Genomic DNA, 21,382 nt, shown 5'->3' on the forward strand with positions numbered 1-21,382 from the left:
TGATTAGCTAATGTTAGCCTGGCATGGATACAGAATGTACAGAACAAATGGACAGTACAATCCAGCAAACACTTTTTTTTGTTGTTGATCATTATAGACCTACAATGACTTTGGGGATATAATTAAGGAAACCTTAAGTAGAACAAGACAGAACAACAGGATAGAGAGTGCAAAAACTTTGGTGCTGTGTTTGAAACAGGTAAGAAACTGACAGCTGCATACATGACACGATATCCAACAGGCTCAACACATGACCCGTTTTCATGATCATGTTTTTCTCTGCTTGCCACGTATGTAACGCTCCCTGCTTCAGTCTCACACAAACATTTATATCTAGTATTATAACCTTGACATTGTGACTTGTTTAGCGAAAATGACACAAATGAGAAGTATGTGTCCTCCTCATACACTGTTGCTGCAGTGCGAAAAAAGCCCTTCTCGGTGCCAAGTCCCATGCAACTCTCTTGCACTGAGTCTTTTCTGACAGAAAATGTGCCGTAGTCGCAAACTGATGCAACAAACTGCTACCTGAGACTGCACTACTTAATTTGATGTGCGCTACTGAGTCTGTATACAAAGTGCTATGATGCAGCAGCCAGATTCCGTTGCGGTTTGTGTACAGATTCAGTCGCACACAGATATACAAGTGTCGCATATCTAATTAATCACTGCAGTCCCGTGAAGCGGGTTTTCATGTCCACTTGCAGCTAAGATGCATTTTCAGACAAGAAAGACTCCGCGCAAGCCGAGTTTCAAGGGAACTGGTGGCGCACTGAGTCTCTGCATCTCGCGCAGCATGGAGTATTGAGGCTAGGTGTACGTGTAGGATGCACCTGTACCTTAGACTTCAAGTTAATGACATTTATATATTAATGCCACTTACTGTACAAATAAATACATCAAATAGCTTGCATTCTAATTTTATTAGTCAGAAGCCTTTTAAGAGATCATACAAGCTGGCAGTATCGTGTGCTTAAGCTAACATGCTGCAATTTGTGACAGCACTGCATGTTTCCTAGCTGATCTAGCCACATAACTGAAAGCATGACTTATCACGTCGCTGGTCTTGTTATTAGAGAGGTACCCCTTGACACCAGTAAGGAAGGTCACTCGGAGACAGCTGAAAATGAATGCAAATTAACAAAACTGAATGTCCTTGTTCCTTAAAAAGACATGAGCCGTTACAGCTTTGCTTTCTTTTATCTGGCATGGTGATGTGTCTGCAGCTGTTTGTGGAGCACAGAGAAGCACATGACAGTGCCACCCAGTCCTACTCGTCATTCACTAACATGAAGGAGTTGGCTCGTCGCTTTTCCCTAACGTTTGGCATGGACCATGTGAAATGCAGAGAATCTATAGCTATGATGCACAAGTATGTGGCGTGAAGGTTTCTCTCTGACATTCTCTGTTCTATTTATACATTACACTGCACAACAATCAGATCAGTATTAGGCTAAGCTTTGTATAAAATGATTTCATTCCTATTTAGGCTATGGAATTCTGCATTAGGCAGCACACTTATGGCTACAAAGCTTGTGTATTAGAACTACATTTGTAGGAAAATAAAACGAGAAGCATTACTAGATAGGGTATGCACAGTAATATTCGTTTAAAAGTGTGTTTGAATTCAACATGAAACCCACTGAGAGAAACGCCAACAGGCAGACAAATAGCTGACTGTCCCAGCTTTACTTTCCAGAACTTAACAGTTTATGTTGTGCAGATTATCTGTTTTCTAATCTTTCCAGTGCTCTGCAGAAAATATTACTGTATATAATTTCTATTGCATGTATTAGATAATATATATGTATATGCGTTAAAACCAGTGTGCTATCTATGTGGCTTTTGTATGATCTTTGTGCATCTGGGATTTTCTCCAGGTACAGTACCTCAATTTTCTCACAACTTGACTTTAATTAAGTTACAATGGGGGTCATTCCGAGTTGATCGCACGTAGCAAATTTTTGCTGCTCGTGCGATCAACTTGACGCCGCCTACGGGGGAGTGTATTTTAGCATAGCAGGGCTGCGATCGCTAGTGCAGCCCTGCTATGCTAACAAAGTTTCCTGCAACACAAGACCAGGGCCAGACTTACTTACCCTGTGTGACGGGTCCAGCGACGAAGGTCCCGGATTTGACGTCAGACATCCGCCCTCCAAAGGCCTGGGCACGCCTGCGTTCACCTCACCACGCCTGGAAAACGGTGAGTTGACTGCCCAGAATGCCTCCCGCCTGTCAGTCTTCTTGCGATTGCCGCTGCGATCACTGTTTCCGCTGGCGGCGCCGTCACCAGGCAACGAAGCGCTTGCGCAATGCATCCACCGCGCATGCGCATTTCCGACCCATTCGCAACGCAGCGATGAACAGCTGCGTGCGAACGGGTCGGAATGACCCCCAATGTTGCTTGTCAAGTTCAGGCTCCTTTATGAAATAGGCCATACATAGGCTGAATAATGACCGCATAGCATTCCTTAGTCTCCCCATGCATAGTTCAGAAAGCTGTCTATAGTAGTTTCATTGTCATTAAGGGCTGTGAGCAGATTGCTTGGGATCGGTATCGGATCCCGGCGATCAGGAGACAGACAACGTGATCCCGGAAGTGAGGGCATGCGTGTTCCCTTGCGGGCTCACTGCACTTGCCACGCATCAGCCCGGTGGCGACCATGGGTCACCACACTATTATATTTCCCCTCAGGTGGAGGCGTGGACCACCACCCAAGGGTGAATACGGGGCATGTGTTGGTATTAAGACTGCCGGCATTTTTTTCGAGTTTCTGGCTTCGGTATCCTGACCGCCGGGATCCCAGCAGCCAGCATGTGTTATATACACAACATGGTCGAGTCACATTATTTTGACCACCTCCTACATTTGACAGTACATCACGTGTTGTGCGCTGGCTTGGTGGGTATATAAGTGTGCGATAGGCCATCTGCACACATATCACACGTTGCTGTCAGGGGTAAAAGAGGAGATTTATTCGAGTAGCAAAAAGGGGTGATCATAGGCTTACAGGTCAAGGGTGTTCGCATGCTGCTGTGGTGAAGGTGTATCGAGAATGGATAAATGGCACCATTGCGAATAACCGGCGTGGAAACTGCGGAACACCACGTGCCATTGATGGCAGAGGTGAATGTCTACTTCGAAGATACGTGAGGGCCAACCGACACGCTATAGTGGAGCAGCTCACCGTTAAAATCAATCTGGGGGCTACTAGACGTGTGTCTAAAACAACAGTTCAGCCTGTCCAGCTAATTAACTCTGCAGGGTGCCCAAACTTTTGCAGACGCCATTTTTTGTTTTCTGTTCTTTTGAAAGTGTAAATGATGGAAATAAAATCAAACTTTTTTTGACATGTTATAAGAATGTCGAATCTGTAATTTGATGCCTTTTGGAGATTTTTCCATCTTTCCTTGGCTTCTTTTTGCACAATAAAATGAATTTCTCTGACGTCCTAGTGGATGCTGGGAACTCCGAAAGGACCATGGGGAATAGCGGCTCCGCAGGAGACTGGGCACAACTAAAGAAAGCTTTTAGGTCACCTGGTGTGCACTGGCTCCTCCCACTATGACCCTCCACCAAGCCTCAGTTAGATTTTGTGCCCGGCCGAGGTTGGATGCACACTAGGGGCTCTCCTGAGCTTCTAAAAAGAAAGTATATAATTAGGTTTTTTATTTTACAGTGAGACCTGCTGGCAACAGGCTCACTGCAGCGAGGGACTAAGAGGAGAAGAAGCGAACCTACCTGCTTGCAGCTAGCTTGGGCTTCTTAGGCTACTGGACACCATTAGCTCCAGAGGGATCGACCGCATGGAACTGGCCTTGGTGTTCGGTCCTGGAGCCGCGCCGCCGTCCCCCTTACAGAGCCAGAAGCAAGAAGAGGTCCGGAAAATCGGCGGCAGAAGACATCAGTCTTCACCAAGGTAGCGCACAGCACTGCAGCTGTGCGCCATTGCTCCTCATACACACTTCACACTCCGGTCACTGAGGGTGCAGGGCGCTAAAGGGGGGGGGGGGGGGGGGGCGCCCTGAGCAGCAATAAAAACACCTTGGCTGGCAAAAATACCACAATATATAGCCCCAGAGGCTATATATGTGATAATTACCCCTGCCAGAATCCATAAAAAAGCGGGTGAAAAGTCCGCGAAAAAGGGGCGGAGCTATCTCCTTCAGCACACTGGCGCCATTTCTCCCTCACAGCTCCGCTGGAAGGAAGCTCCCTGGCTCTCCCCTGCAGTCTACACTATAGAAAAGGGTAAAAAAGAGAGGGGGGGCACTAAATTTAGGCGCAGTATATATAACAGCAGCTATATGGGACATAATTCAGTTAGTCCCTGCATTATATAGCGCTCTGGTGTGTGCTGGCATACTCTCACTCTGTCTCCCCAAAGGGCTTTTTGTGGGTCCTGTCCTCTGTTAGAGCATTCCCTGTGTGTGTGCGGTGTGTCGGTACGGCTGTGTCGACATGTTTGATGAGGATAATGATGTGGAGGCGGAGCAGATGCCTATAGAAGGGATGTCACCCCCTGCGGGGCAGACACCTGAGTGGATGGACTTATGGAAGGAATTGCGTGCACGTGTCGACTCCTTACACAAAAAATTTGACGACATGCCAAATGCGGGACAGCCGGCTTCTCAGCTCATGCCTGTCCAGGCGTCTCAAAGGCCATCGGGGGCTCTAAAACGCCCGCTACCTCAGATGGCAGACGCGGATGTCGACACGGATACTGACACCAGTGTCGACGACGATGAGTCTAGTCTAATGTCCACTAAGGCCATTCGTTGCATGATTGAAGCAATGAAAGAGGTGTTACAAATTTCTGATATAAACCCAGGTACCACTAAAAAGGGTATTATGTTTGGGGAGAAAAAACTACCCGTAGTTTTTCCCCCATCAGAAGAATTAAATGAAGTGTGAGAAGAAGCGTGGGCTTTCCCTGATAAAAGATTGGTAATCTCTAAGAAGTTACTAATGGCGTTCCCTTTCCCGCCAGAGGATAGGTCATGTTGGGAGACACCCCCTAGGGTGGATAAAGCGCTCACACGTTTGTCTAAAAAGGTGGCACTACCGTCTCCGGATACGGCCGCCCTCAAGGAACCTGCTGATAGAAAGCAGGAGGCGATCCTAAAGTCTGTATATACACACTCAGGCATTATACTTAGACCAGCTATTGCGTCAGCATGGATGTGCAGTGCTGCCGCTGCGTGGTCAGATTCCCTGTCAGAAAATATTGACACCCTAGACAGGGACACTATTCTGCTAACCATAGAGCATATAAAAGACTCAGTCTTATACATGAGAGATGCACAGAGGGAGATCTGCCGGCTGGCATCTAAAATAAGTGCATTGTCCATTTCTGCTAGGAGAGGCTTATGGACTCGCCAGTGGACAGGGGATGCAGATTCAAAAAGGCACATGGAAGTTTTGCCTTATAAGGGTGAGGAGTTATTTGGGGATGGTCTCTCGGACCTAGTTTCCACAGCAACTGCTGGGAAGTCAGCATTTTTACCCCATGTTCCCTCACAGCCTAAAAAGGCGCCGTTTTATCAGGTACAGTACTTTCGGACTCAGAAAAACAGGCGTGGAAAAGGCGGGTCCTTTCTGTCCAGAGGCAGAGGTAGGGGAAAAAGGCTGCAACAAACAGCAGGTTCCCAGGAGCAAAAGTCCTCCCCCGCTTCTTCCAAGTCCGCCGCATGACGGTGGGGCTCCACAGGCGGAGCCAGGTACGGTGGGGGGCCGCCTCAAAAATTTCAGCGATCAGTGGGCTCGCTCACAGGTGGATCCCTGGATCCTGCAAATAGTATCTCAAGGGTACAAACTGGAATTCGAGGCGTCTCCACCCCACCGGTTCCTAAAATCTGCCTTGCCGATTACTCCTTCAGACAGGGAGGCTGTGCTAGCGGCAATTCACAAGCTGTATTCCCAGCAGGTGATAATCAAGGTGCCCCTACTTCAACAAGGACGGGGTTACTATTCCACACTGTTTGTGGTACCGAAACCGGACGGTTCGGTGAGACCCATTTTAAATTTGAAATCCTTGAACACATACATAAAAAAATTCAAGGTCAAGATGGAATCGCTCAGGGCGGTTATTGCAAGCCTGGACGAGGGGGATTACATGGTATCCCTGGACATCAAGGCTGCTTACCTGCATGTCCCCATTTACTATCCTCACCAGGAGTACCTCAGATTTGTGGTACAGGATTGCCATTACCAATTCCAGACGCTGCCGTTTGGACTCTCCACGGCACCGAGGGTGTTTACCAAGGTAATGGCGGAAATGATGATACTCCTTCGAAGAAAGGGAGTTTTAATTATCCCGTACTTGGACGATCTCCTAATAAAGGCGAGGTCCAAGGAGCAGTTGTTGGTGGGAGTAGCACTATCTCAGGAGGTGCTACACCAGCACGGTTGGATTCTGAATATTCCAAAATCACAGCTGGTTCCGACGACACGTCTACTGTTCCTGGGTATGATTCTGGATACAGTTCAGAAAAAAGTGTTTCTCCCGGAGGAGAAAGCCAAGGAGCTGTCCTCTCTAGTCAGAGACCTCCTGAAACCAAAACAGGTATCGGTGCATCACTGCACGCGGGTCCTGGGAAAGATGGTGGCTTCTTACGAAGCAATTCCTTTCGGCAGGTTCCATGCCAGAATTTTTCAGTGGGACCTGTTGGACCAATGGTCCGGATCGCATCTTCAGATGCATCGCCTAATAACCCTGTCACCAAGAACCAGGGTGTCTCTGCTGTGGTGGCTGCAGAGTGCTCATCTTCTAGAGGGCCGCAGATTCGGCATACAGGACTGGGTCCTGGTGACCACGGATGCCAGCCTTCGAGGCTGGGGGGCAGTCACACAGGGAAGAAACTTCCAAGGACTATGGTCGAGTCAGGAGACTTCCCTACACATAAATATTCTGGAACTAAGGGCCATTTACAATGCCCTAAGTCAGGCAAATCCCTGCTTCTACACCAGCCGGTACTGACCCAGTCAGACAACATCACGGCAGTCGCCCATGTAAATCGACAGGGCGGCACAAGAAGCAGGATGGCAATGGCAGAAGCCACAAGGATTCTCCGATGGGCGGAAAATCACGTACTAGCACTGTCAGCAGTGTTCATTCCGGGAGTGGACAACTGGGAAGCAGACTTTCTCAGCAGGCACGACCTCCACCCAGGAGAGTGGGGACTTCATCCAGAAGTCTTCACGCTGATTGTAAATCGATGGGAACGGCCACAGGTGGACATGATGGCGTCCCGCCTAAACAAAAAACTAGAGAGATATTGCGCCAGGTCAAGGGACCCTCAGGCGATAGCTGTGGACGCTCTAGTGACACCGTGGGTGTACCAGTCAGTTTATGTGTTCCCTCCTCTGCCTCTCATACCAAGGGTACTGAGAATAATAAGAAAACGAGGAGTAAGAACAATACTCGTGGTTCCGGATTGGCCAAGACTAGCGTGGTACCCGGAACTTCAAGAGATGATCTCAGAGGACCCATGGCCTCTGCCGCTCAGACAGGACCTGCTGCAGCAGGGGCCCTGTCTGTTCCAAGACTTACCGCGGCTGCGTTTGACGGCATGGCGGTTGAACGCCGGATCCTGAAGGAAAAGGGCATTCCGGAGGAAGTCATTCCTACGCTGATTAAAGCCAGGAAAGATGTAACTGCAAAGCATTATCACCGCATATGGCGGAAATATGTTGCTTGGTGTGAGGCCAAAAAGGCCCCAACAGAGGAATTTCAACTAGGTCGATTTCTGCATTTCCTACAAGCAGGAGTGACTATGGGCCTGAAATTAGGCCCCATTAAGGTACAGATCTCTGCTCTGTCGATTTTCTTCCAGAAAGAACTAGCTTCACTACCTGAAGTTCAGACGTTTGTGAAAGGAGTGCTGCAATTTCAGCCCCCGTTTGTGCCTTCAGTGGCACCTTGGGATCTCAACGTGGTGTTGAGTTTCTTAAAATCACATTGGTTTGAGCCACTTAAAACCGTGGATCTAAAATATCTCACGTGGAAAGTGGTCATGTTATTGGCCTTGGCTTCAGCCAGGCGTGTGTCAGAATTGGCAGCTTTGTCATGTAAAAGCCCTTATCTGATTTTCCATATGGATAGGGCGGAATTGAGGACTCGTCCCCAGTTTCTTCCTAAGGTGGTATCAGCTTTTCACTTGAACCAACCTATTGTGGTGCCTGCGGCTACTAGGGACTTGGAGGATTCCAAGTTACTGGACGTAGTCAGGGCCTTGAAAATGTATGTTTCCAGGACGGCTAGAGTCGGGAAGACTGACTCGCTATTTATCCTGTATGCACCCAACAAACTGGGTGCTCCTGCTTCTAAGCAGACTATTGCTCGCTGGATTTGTAGCACAATTCAGCTGGCGCATTCTGCGGCTGGACTGCCGCATCCTAAATCAGTAAAAGCCCATTCCACAAGGAAGGTGGGCTCATCTTGGGCGGCTGCCCGAGGGGTCTCGGCTTTACAACTTTGCCGAGCTGCTACTTGGTCAGGGGCAAACACGTTTGCAAAATTCTACAAATTTGATACCCTGGCTGAGGAGGACCTTGAGTTCTCTCATTCGGTGCTGCAGAGTCATCCGCACTCTCCCGCCCGTTTGGGAGCTTTGGTATAATCCCCATGGTCCTTTCGGAGTTCCCAGCATCCACTAGGACGTCAGAGAAAATAAGATTTTACTCACCGGTAAATCTATTTCTCGAAGTCCGTAGTGGATGCTGGGCGCCCATCCCTAGTGCGGATTGTCTGCAATACTTGTACATAGTTATTGTTAACTAAAGGGTTATTGTTGAGCCATCTGTCGAGAGGCTCAGTTGTTTTCATACTGTTAAACTGGGTATAGTATCACGAGTTATACGGTGTGATTGGTGTGGCTGGTAGGAGTCTTACCCGGGATTCAAAATCCTTCCTTATTATGTCAGCTCGTCCGGGCACACTGTCCTAACTGAGGCTTGGAGGAGGGTCATAGTGGGAGGAGCCAGTGCACACCAGGTGACCTAAAAGCTTTCTTTAGTTGTGCCCAGTCTCCTGCGGAGCCGCTATTCCCCATGGTCCTTTCGGAGTTCCCTGCATCCACTACGCACTACGAGAAATAGATTTACCGGTGAGTAAAATCTTATTTTTTGCCTGGGGTGCCCAAACTTTCAATCCCCACTGTATATATATATATATATATATATATATATATATATATATGTGTGTATATATATATATATATATATATATATATATACACGTTTATTGCAAAAAAAAATTCTCGCGCTTCAGAAGCAGCACCTCACATTAGAACCCCCTGTTAGCGGGAGCTGAGAAATGTAGAAACCAAAGGGCGCTGTGACTTTAATTACGATTGTCCATGAATAAGTCCGTACAAGATTTGGATGAAAGTCAAATACTCAAATGTAATTTCAGCAGGACATAAGTAGAACCCCAATCAGGGACTGTTGTTCAATGGAGCTTGGACCACCGAATACTGTACTCAGGCAAGTATTGACCTGGAAGATACCCTTTCACCAGAGATGACACCCAGAACATGGCACCATAGGCCTTTTATTATGGAATATCTGAAATTTATTCATGACATTCAATATAAAATATAAATATAGAAACTTGATCCTACATCATAAAAAGGTGTTACATAGAGCCAACGCTACACGGGAAAAGATGTAATAGGTTACCACCAACCACCCTAGGGTGTGAGCTCAGTGGTGGAGGTCCCGGTATAGACGATATGGGACTAGTCACCTAGTACCCTACACATTTCATCCTAATGCACAGGGGTAAAATCTCACTTTAGCAGCAAAGGTCGTTAAAACAGATGTTTACTGCTAAACTCCACCAGCCGAAAAACATCGTTTAGCAGATCAATGGGGCCACAAATTGCACCTATTAGTGGGTAACAATAGGGTTCTCTCTAGTAGGAACCACTGGCCAGTAATGACCCTTAGAGGAACAATGAGAACATATGATCCTTCTGAGGGCATATAGATCAGTAGAGCTCAGTGGCTGCAGTGTGTATGTATGTGTGTGTGTGTATATATATATATATATATATATATATATATTTATATATATACATATTAGAGAGAGAGACAGTGGTGTCATCAGGATACATAGAACATAATGTATCGCCAAACCTTTAAATAGCAACCACCAGTGCACTCGCCGCGGCCAGTAGCCGGTGCTCCAGACCCGGTTGGCCGTGCAACCAATTGACGTCATCGCGCTCCCGGCACTGTACTTCAGTGAAACACCATCATCATAGCAACCAACAATGATACAAACTGTAAAGAAATCAATAGAGCACAAAACATCAAATATGTAACAACATTGCAGTATTTCAAAGCATTCCATATTCAAAATAACAATGTCACAGGGTTCCTCAGAGCACATTAGCATACATTCAACAATTTGTGCACAAATCTGTACCATGGCCCTCATTCAGAGTTGTTCGCTCGGTAAAAATCTTCGCATCGCAGCGATTTTCCGCTTAATGCGCATGCGCAATATTCCGCACTGCGACTGCGCCAAGTAAATTTGCTATGTAGTTAGGAATTTTACTCACGGCGATCGTAATGTGATTGACAGGAAATGGGTGTTACTGGGCGGAAACAGGCCGTTTTATGGGCGTGTGGGAAAAAACGCTACCGTTTCCGGAAAAAACGCAGGAGTGGCCGGAGAAACAGAGGAGTGTCTGGGCGAACGCTGGGTGTGTTTGTGACGTCAAACCAGGAACGACAAGCACTGAACTGATCGCAGATGCCGAGTAAGTCTGGAGCTACTCAGAAACTGCTACGAGGTGTGTAATCGCAATATTGCGAATACATCGTTCGCAATTTTAAGATGCTAAGATTCACTCCCAGTAGGCGGCGGCTTAGCATGAGCAAATCTGCTAAAATCCGCTTGCGAGCGAACAACTCGGAATGAGGGCCCATATACACTGCACTCACATAACTGAGCAAAGTATCTCAGCAAAATGGTATAGTGTATGTGTGTGTGTGTATGTATATGTATATATATATATATATATATATATATATATACACACAATACTACACATACTGTACCCTAAGGTTAATCCATGCATAATAGAAGTAAACTATTGAGCTGTGAACGAAACAGAGGACAGAGGGAGAGTAATGCTGTCAGATTGTTTTTATACACTATATTAAAGTGAACCTTGATCAGTAATTATTAATATTCACTAAAGATACTAGAGATTTTTAAGTAGAGGTTTTTTTAAAAGAACAAACAACAATTTTTAAACAATTATTAAATAATTTATAAGTCATCTTTAAATATAGCAGGAGAAAGAGAGGTGCTCATTAAGGCCTCGCAGACTGATAACATCCAATTGATGGGTCCAACATGTTTCGCATCTTAATATCATCAGATTATGATCCCCACCACGTCTGGGTTGTGGGACATGGTCTATCATTCTATATTTTAGATTTGCTAGGCTGGGTCCTTTCTCAGCAAAATGGCGGGCTACCGGTTGCTCTATTGTACCACTTAAAATTGCAAGCCTAATCGCATAGCGGTGAGCTACCATCCTCTCTTTGAATTTACATTGGGTTTTCACAACACAAGAAAGCCCACATGGACAGATTAATTTATAAACCACGTACACACACTGTTACAGTCCGAATGATGCCTAATTACCCGTGTGGGGATGATTGAACTTGTCCCAATGAATAAGAAAATTACAAACACATTTTAAACATCCCCATCTTTTTTTAGAGAGCAAATGTCGAGGTCTAGCTAAAAGTGGGTCAGTAATGTCCGTGCGGACTAGCAAGTCCTTTAAATTTTGTCCCCTAGAATAGCAGGGCATAATATTATTATCAGAAAGATGCAGAGCATCATCTGATTTAACCAGGGGCCATAGTTTAACTGTTCTCGAAATATCCTCATACAGACAATTACACCTATTGACAAAAGGTAATGCATGAGTTAATGATATTTGAGATTTTCTTCGGCAAGAGATTCTCTCTATTCAAGGCCAATACCCTATTTTTTAGATGAGACATCGATTTATGTATTTCAGCAGTGTCAATATTGTCATTGATTCAACGTATCCTGATCATTTGGGAGAAGGGAAGGCCCAAATTCTTTATAGATATACAGTATGTATATACACACAGTGCATCCGGAAAGAATACACAGCGCTTCACTTTTTCCACATTTTATGTTACAGCCTTATTCCAAAATAGAATAAATTCATTTTTTCAGTCAAAATTCTACACACAATACCCCATAATGATGTTAAAAAAGTTTTTTTTTTAAATTTTATGAAATATATTAAAAATAAATAACTTAAGAAATGACATGTATAGAAGTATTCACAGCCTTTGCCATGAAGCTCAAAATTGAGCTCACGTGCATCCTGTTTCCACTAATCATCCTTGAGATGTTCCTACAGCTTAATTGGAGTCCATCTGTGGTAAATTCAGTTGATTGGACATGATTTGGAAAGGCACACACCTGTCTATATAAGGTCCCACTCTTGACAGTGCATGTCTGAGCACAAACCAAGCAAGAAGTCAAAGGAATTGTCTGTAGACCTCTGAGACAGGATTGTCTCGAGGCACAAATCTGGGGAAGGGTACTGAAAAATATCTGCTGATTTGAAGTTCCCAATGAGCACAGTGGCCTCCATCCGTAAATGGAGAAGTTCGGAACCACCAGGACTCTTCCTAGAGCTGGCCAGCCGTGGAGATGGGGAGAAGGGCCATAGTCAGGGGGGTGACCAAGAACCTGATGGTCACTCAGTCAGAGCTACAGCATTCCTCTGTGGAGAGTGGAGAACCTTCCAGAAGGAAACCATCTCTGCAGCAATCCACCAATCAGGCCTGTATGGTAGAGTGGCCAGGCGGATTCCACTCCTTAGTAAAAAGCACATGGCAGCTCGTCTGGAATTTGCCAAAATGCTCCTGAAGGACTCTCAGACCCTGAGAAACAAAATTCTCTGGTCTGATGAGACAAAGATTGAACTCTTTGGAGTGATTGCTAGGCGTCATGTTTGGAGGAAACCAGGCACCGCTCATCACCAGGCCAATACCATCCCCACAGTGAAGCATGGTGGTGGTAACATCATGCTGTGGGGATGTTTTTCAGCGGCAGGGACTGGAAGACTAGTCAGGATAGAGCAGGGGTGGGCAATTATTTTAGCTGAGGGGCCACTTGACATTTCCTGTCAGTATCCGAGGGCCACATACAAAATAGCAGCTCGCCCCACTTGCCAAAAATATAGGGACGTGGCTTCATGTGGAAGGGGTGTGGGCAAAAAATAATACAGATTCATATTAGGCTGCACAATAGTCTCCATTATTCAAATTGCGCCACACAGCGCCACTTACACACATTACACCAGGTAGAGCCCCTTTTACACACATTACGGCAGGTAGAGAGCCTTTTTACACAATAACATTCTATTTAGGATAATTATTTTGCAGCAAGCAAATTATCCAGTGTCTTATGGCCCCTGGGGAAAGGTGTGACACGGTGACAGAACACGGTAGGGGTGACACGGTGACAGAACACGGTGGGGGTGACAGAACACGGGGGGTGTGACACAGTGACAGAGCACGGTGGGGGTGACACGGTGACAGAACATGGGGGGTGTGACATGGTGACAGAACACGGGGAGGGGGGGGTGACAGTGACAGAACACGGGGAGGGGGGGTGACAGTGACAGAACACGGGTGTGTGATACAGTGACAGAAAATGGTGGGGGTGACACAGTGACAGAACACGGGGGGGGTGACAGTGACAGAACATGGTGGGGGTGACACGGTGACAGAACACGGGGAGGGGGGTGACAGTGACAGAACACGGGGGGGATGACACAGTGACAGAACACGGTGGGGGTGACAGTGACAGAACACGGATGTGTGACACGGTGACAGAACACGGGGGGGGGTGTGACAGAGTGAAAGAACACGGGGAGGGGGGGTGACAGAACACGGTGGGGGTGACAGTGACAGAACACGGGGTGTGTGACATGGTGACAGAACATGGTGGGGTTGACAGCGACAGAACACGGGAAGGTGACACAGTGACAGAACACGGGGGGTGTGACACAGTGACAGAACACGGGGAGGTGACACAGTGACAGAACACGGGGAGGTGACACAGTGACAGAACACGGGGGGGTGACACAGTGACAGAACAAGGGGAGGTGACACAGTGACAGAACACGGGGGGGGTGACACAGTGACAGAACATGGGGGTGACATGGTGACAGAACATGGAGGGGGTGATAGTGACAGAACACGGGGGGTGTGACATAGTGACAGAACACGGGGGGGTGACACAGTGACAGAACACAGGGGGGTGACATAGTGACAGAACATGGGTGTGACAGTGACAGAACACAGGGGGTGTGTGACATAGTGACAGAACACGGGGGGTGTGACATAGTGACAAAACACGGGGGGTGACAGTGACAGAACATGGGGGGATGACACAGTGACAGAACACGGGGGGGGGGTGACATAGTGACAGAACATGGGGGTGACATGGTGACAGAACACGGGAGGGGTTGGTACAGCGAGAGCTAAAGATCTCTCCCCCAAATCTAAAAATAGTCTGACGCCACTGCGCGCACACACAAATATATGCACACTAACACACACACACACACACACACACACACACTTTCACTTTTCCCATTAACTTACTGATCTGGCTGGCAGTGGCAGGAAGGATGGATCTGTAGCAGTCTGGCTCTTGTCCCGTGTAGCCTCGCCCCCTGATGTCCCGTGTAGCCCCGCCCCCTCATTGGCACGTAGCCCCGCCCCCTTCTCGGCTGAACACAGCCATTGTCACTGGGGACTCTGGAGGAGGCTGCTACAACGCAGGAGCAGCAGGGGAGAGAGGCGCCGCTGGCAGCTTGGAGGTACTGCAGTGCAGAGCAATGACAAGCAGCTCAGCCGGTCGGGCTGCTTGTCATTGCTCGCTGGTGGGAGGCAGTGGGCCGGGCAGGATCGGTTTGCGGGCCGCATCCGGCCCGCGGGCCGTATTTTGCCCACCCCTAGGATAGAGGGAAAGATGAATGCAGCAATGTACAGAGACATCCTGGATGAAAACCTGCTCCAGAGTGCTCTTGACCTCAGATTGGGGCGACGGTTCATCTTTCAGCAGGACAACGACCCGAAGCATACAGCCAATATATCACAGGAGTGGCTTCAGGATAACTCTGTGAATGCCTTTGAGTGGCCCAGCCAGAGCCCAGACTTGAATCCGATTAAACATCTCTGGAGAGATCTGAAAATGGCTGTGCACCGACGCTTCCCATCCAACCTGATGGAGCTTGAGAGGTGCTGCAAAGAGAAATGGGCGAAACTGCCCAGAGATAGGTGTGCCTAGCATCTTATGCCATACGGCTCAGAAATATTAGGTGAATCAGCAGAGCAGGTAGCCAGTGGAGTCAGACAATGAGGAGTTGCACCCTGCTAATATTATGTGCAGGGCCGATGCTAGGGTGTTCGGCGCCCCCCTGCAAACTAGAAATTTGCGCCCTCCCATACTTTACAAAGGGACAGCGCTTGTCAATAAAAGGATGTGGTCTCACAAGGAAGGGATGTGGCCACACAATAGCACCCCCATTTAAAACACCCCCAGTAGTGGCACTGCTTACACACAACGCCACAGTTGTATCACAGCTTACATATAATGCCCCAGTAGTAGCGCCGCTTCCACATAACGACCCCAGTAGTAGCGCCGCTTACACATAATGCCCCCAGTAGTAGCGCAGTTTACACATAACGACCCCAGTAGTAGCGCCGCTTACACATAATGTCCCAGTAGTAGTGCCGCTTACACATAACGACCACAATAGTAGCGCCGCTTCCACATAACGCAACCAGTAGTAGCGCAGCTTACAAATAACACCCCCTGTAGTAGCGCAGCTTACAAATAATGCCCCCAGTAGTAGCACAGCTTACACATAACGCCCCAGTAGTAGCGCAGCTTACAAATAACGCCCACAGAAGTGCAGTTTATTCACATTTTGTCCTCTCCCCCCCCCCCCCAGCACACATACATAAATACACACACACACACACTCTCCCTTCACGTACTTATCAGTCTGGCTGGCAGGATCTGGAGCTACATGTCCTCTGCAGTACTGCAGTCTTCTGGTCCCGTGTAGCCCCACCCCCTTTTTGCCCATGTAACCCTGCCCCCTTTTCGGCTGTGTAGCTCTGCCCCCTTCGTCCGATCAGTTAGTCACTGTTACAGGAGGGGGAGAGGAGGCTTTAAGCTGCCGGCGCTGCTGCCTGTCATACAGTGACAGGCACAGCAGCCGGCAGCAGCAGCAGGGGGGCCAGGCGCAGCAGCGGGGATGCAGTGCAGGGAAAGCGCCTCTCCTCCCTGGCACCTACCTGCACTGCATCCCTTTGCTGAGCGGGTAGCGCCGGGCCTGAATGTGTGGCCACACCGTAACCCGCTTTGGGACTAGAAAGCACCCCCAGGGGGGCCCAATATGCACGATGGGGCTTGGATATGCCAGTCACCTGGTTACTACACATTTTAAGGCCCAGAATATTTCATGGTAGCCCTGTTGGCAGCTTATACAGTGTTATTGGATAATAAAACATGGATCAACCTGCCACATCTGTATCTCAGTCACTTTAGTCCTTGGTCATGTGGTGGGCCTACCAGTGAGCCCTTGCAACTGGTTTTATTGGCAAGTCCTGCATACTCTAGTTCCACACTATTTCTATGGTTTTTGAGGCTTGTGACTTTATGTACATGAAGAGCCTAAGTTTACAGATGATCAGTTTAATCCAATTCTGATAATACAGGTTGAGTATCCTTTATCCAAAATGCTTGGGACCAGAGGTATTTTGGATATGGGATTTTTCCGTATTTTGGAATAATTGCATACCATAATGAGATATCATGGTGATGGGACCTAAATCTAAGCACACAATTCATTTATGTTTCATATACACCTTATACACACAGCCTGAAGGTCATTTAATACAATATTTTTAATAACTTTGTGTATTAAACAAAGTTTGTGTACATTGAGTCATCAAAAAACAAAGGTTTCACTATCTCACTCTCACTCAAAAAAGTCCGTATTTCGGAATATTCCGTATTTCGGAATATTTGGATATGGGATACTCAACCTGTATTATGTTTCGATGTGATTTTCTTTTTCTAAGCCAACATAAAATGAATAGATGATAAATGTGTCACTTATCCCCTAAAATGTTATACATGCTGTATATATATTTAATCTTTCTGCTTTTTATTTTTATAAGACAAGGCATTGAGTTTGCCTTCAGAGAGCCAGCTACTGAGGTCAGTCTCCCCCCACCTAACCTGCCATTCCTCATCCTGATCAGCGAGTTCTCCAGCAAACTCCTCAGAGCTGACAAGAGATTGGTGTAAGTTGGTTTGGATTCACATCATACCTACATAAAATAATGTGCATGATTCGGTGTGCACACAATGCTATATAGCTATTAATCACTGGGATATTGGTAAAAACAAACATTTTTGCAAGACTGCATGAACCACTACATGACTATGAGAGCGGTACAAGGGTACATTCACATAACATCAGCAAAACACAAACAGGCCTGATGAATTCCACTGTATAAATGATATGCATGGTGTTTGCATAGCAATTGAGGATCACTAACCTGAAATAAAACAGACCAAAAGCATTGATGTTCCATCAGACATTGGGGCTGATAGAGGGTTGAATTCCTGTTTGTGGTATATATCTTTAATGTTTTTGCACTGCGCATTTTCCCGAACTGAGGGAGCGTCTTTATGTGCTACATTTTCCATTAAAATGTGTCTTAGTGGCATTAGAATGTGAATATGATGCACAAGCAGCTTATGCTGATTAAAATGATATGCAGCATGCCTATATTTTATGTGACTGTGGCTATACCTACATATGAAATGCTACATTAGTGTTTTCCTGGAAATCACTGTAACATACCATTTCGTATGCAGATACAGCCGCAGACGCACACATAATGTAGGCATATTATACTTAGCATTCTTATCAGCAGAGTCTGCTTGTGTGTCCTATTTGCATATAGATGCAAATAAAACGTATTTCTGCCAAAAAAGATGCCTTACGTTAGCATAACTGCCCAAAAATTGCCGGGTCACTCACACCAGGCATCTTGCGGTGCATGGCATATTGAGGCTAGATGTATGAGGACACATCTGTATATAGGCTGGTGCAAATGTGCACTAAGGGTGATGACTGGTAGCAATCCAAGAATACAGTGTAGGGGCAATGTACAAATCTGTATGCAGGTATACTGTATATACAGATTTGTTTCAGCGCATGCAATGCAGGAGCACATACTGTATGTATAATTACCATACAACTCCCACATTAGGCCTATTGTGTATAAAGTAGATATAGGTTTTCCTTTTTTCAGCATGTTGCTTGCAAGGTGTTGTGTAACACTGTGTAGTACTAAGTTGCGTGTTTGAGCAGCATGAACTAAAGACTGGTGATAGGCAACACAAAGAGTAATACTAAGATGCGTGTGTGATCAGCATGAACTAGAGACTGGTGATACCCAACACAAAGAGAGTAATACTAAGCTGCGTGTGAGCAGCATGAACTAGAGACTGGTGATAGGCAACACAAAGAGTAATACTAAGCGGCGTGTGAGCAGCATGAACTAGAGACTGGTGATAGGCAACACAAAGAGTAATACTAAGCGGCGTGTGTGATCAGCATGAACTAGAGACTGATACCCAGCACAAAGAGAGCAATACTAAGCTGCGTGTGTGATCAGCATGAACTAGAGACTGATACGCAACACAAAGAGAGTAATACTAAGCTGTGTGTGTGATCAGCATGAACTAGAGACTAGTGATACCCAACACAAGAAGAGTAATACTAAGCTGCGTGTGTGAGCAACATGAACTAGAAGAGACTGATACCCAACACAAAGAGAGTAATACTAAGCTGCGTGTGTGAGCAGCATGAACTAGAGACTGATACCCAACACAAAGAGAGTAATACTAAGCTGTGTGTGAGCAGCATAAACTAGAGACTGGTGATGGGCAACACAAAGGGAGTAATACTAAGCTGGGTGTGTGAGCAGCATGAACTAGAGACTGGTGATAGGCAACAAGATGTGTGTGTGAGCAGCATGAACTAGACACTGGTGATAGGCAACACAAAGGGAGTAATACTAAGCTGTGTGTGTGTGAGCAGCATGAACTAGAGACTGATACACAACACAAAGATAGTAATACTAAGCTGCGTGTGTGAGCAGCATGAACTAGAGACTGATACGCAACACAAAGGGAGTAATACTAAGCTGGGTGTGTGAGCAGCATGAACTAGAGACTGGTGATAGGCAACACAAAGAGAGTAATACTAAGCTGTGTGTGTGAGCAGCATGAACTAGAGACTGGTGGTAGGCAACACAAAGGGAGTAATACTAAGCTGGGAGTGTGAGCAGCATGAACTAGAGACTGGTGATAGGCAACACAAATGGAGTAATACTAAGCTGGGTGTGTGAGCAGCATGAACCAGAGACTGGTGATAGGCAACACAAATGGAGTAATACTAAGCTGGGTGTGTAAGCAGCATGAACTAGAGACTGGTGATAGGCAACACAAAGGGAGTAATACTAAGATGTGTGTGTGAGCAGCATGAACTAGACACTGGTGATAGGCAACACAAAGGGAGTAATACTAAGCTGGGTGTGTGAGCAGCATGAACTAGAGACTGGTGATAGGCAACACAAATGGAGTAATACTAAGCTGGGTGTGTGAGCAGCATGAACTAGACACTGGTGATAGGCAACACAAAGGGAGTAATACTAAGCTGGGTGTGTGAGCAGCATGAACTAGAGACTGGTGATAGGCAACACAAATGGAGTAATACTAAGCTGGGTGTGTGAGCAGCATGAACTAGAGACTGGTGATAGGCAACACAAAGGGAGTAATGCTAAGATGTGTGTGTGAGCAGCATGAACTAGACACTGGTGATAGGCAACACAAAGGGAGTAATACTAAGCTGTGTGTGAGCAGCATGAACTAGACACTGGTGATAGGCAACACAAAGGGAGTAATACTTAGCTGTGTGTGTGAGCAGCATGAACTAGAGACTGATACGCAACACAAAGATAGTAATACTAAGCTGCGTGTGTGAGCAGCATGAACTAGACACTGATACGCAACACAAAGAGAGTAATACTAAGATGTGTGTGTGAGCAGCATGAACTAGTCACTGGTGATAGGCAACACAAAGGGAGTAATACTAAGCTGGGTGTGTGAGCAGCATGAACTAGAGACTGGTGATAGGCAACACAAAGAGAGTAATACTAAGCTGTGTGTGTGAGCAGCATGAACTAGAGACTGGTAATAGGCAACACAAAGGGAGTAATACTAAGCTGTGTGTGAGCAGCATGAACTAGACACCGGTGATAGGCAACACAAAGAGAGTAATATTAAGCTGTGTGTGTGAGCAGCATGAACTAGAGACTGGTAATAGGCAACACAAAGGGAGTAATACTAAGCTGCGTGTGTGAGCAGCATGAACTAGAGACTGGTGATACCCAACACAAAGAGAGTAATACTAAACTGCGTGTGAGCAGCATGAACTATAGACTGGTGGTAGGCAACACAAAGAGTAATACTAAGCGGCGTGTGTGATCAGCATGAACTAGAGACTGATACCCAGCACAAAGAGAGCAATACTAAGCTGCGTGTGTGATCAGCATGAACTAGAGACTGATACGCAACACAAAGAGAGTAATACTAAGCTGTGTGTGTGATCAGCATGAACTAGAGACTAGTGATAGGCAACACAAAGGGAGTAATACTAAGCTGTGTGTGTGAGCAGCATGAACTGGAGACTAGTGATACCCAACACAAGAAGAGTAATACTAAGCTGCGTGTGTGAGCAATATGAACTAGAAGAGACTGATACCCAACACAAAGAGAGTAATACTAAGCTGCGTGTGTGAGCAGCATGAACTAGAGACTGATACCCAACACAAAGAGAGTAATACTAAGCTGTGTGTGAGCAGCATAAACTAGAGACTGGTGATGGGCAACACAAAGAAGGTAATACTAAGCTGGGTGTGTGAGCAGCATGAACTAGACACTGGTGATAGGCAACAAGATGTGTGTGTGAGCAGCATGAACTAGACACTGGTGATAGGCAACACAAAGGGAGTAATACTAAGCTGTGTGTGAGCAGCATGAACTAGACACTGGTGATAGGCAACACAAAGGGAGTAATACTAAGCTGTGTGTGTGAGCAGCATGAACTAGAGACTGATACGCAACACAAAGATAGTAATACTAAGCTGCGTGTGTGAGCAGCATGAACTAGAGACTGATACGCAACACAAAGGGAGTAATACTAA

General features: G+C 46.5%; 1 protein-coding gene across 1 annotated transcript in view; it reads left to right on the forward strand.

Annotated features, from left to right (window-relative positions):
* The window catches only part of LOC135019278 (cohesin subunit SA-2-like), a 440,449-nt gene that overhangs the window by 340,877 nt on the left and 78,190 nt on the right, over window positions 1-21,382 (forward strand). The window contains exons 27-29 of the mRNA XM_063953088.1: window positions 98-199; window positions 1,227-1,372; window positions 17,279-17,404. Of these exons, the coding sequence (XP_063809158.1) occupies window positions 98-199; window positions 1,227-1,372; window positions 17,279-17,404 (374 nt within the window). The remainder of the gene's footprint in view (window positions 1-97; window positions 200-1,226; window positions 1,373-17,278; window positions 17,405-21,382) is intronic.

This window comes from Pseudophryne corroboree, chromosome 2 (genome assembly GCF_028390025.1).
Source record: "Pseudophryne corroboree isolate aPseCor3 chromosome 2, aPseCor3.hap2, whole genome shotgun sequence".
NCBI classification, from domain to species: domain Eukaryota; kingdom Metazoa; phylum Chordata; class Amphibia; order Anura; family Myobatrachidae; genus Pseudophryne; species Pseudophryne corroboree.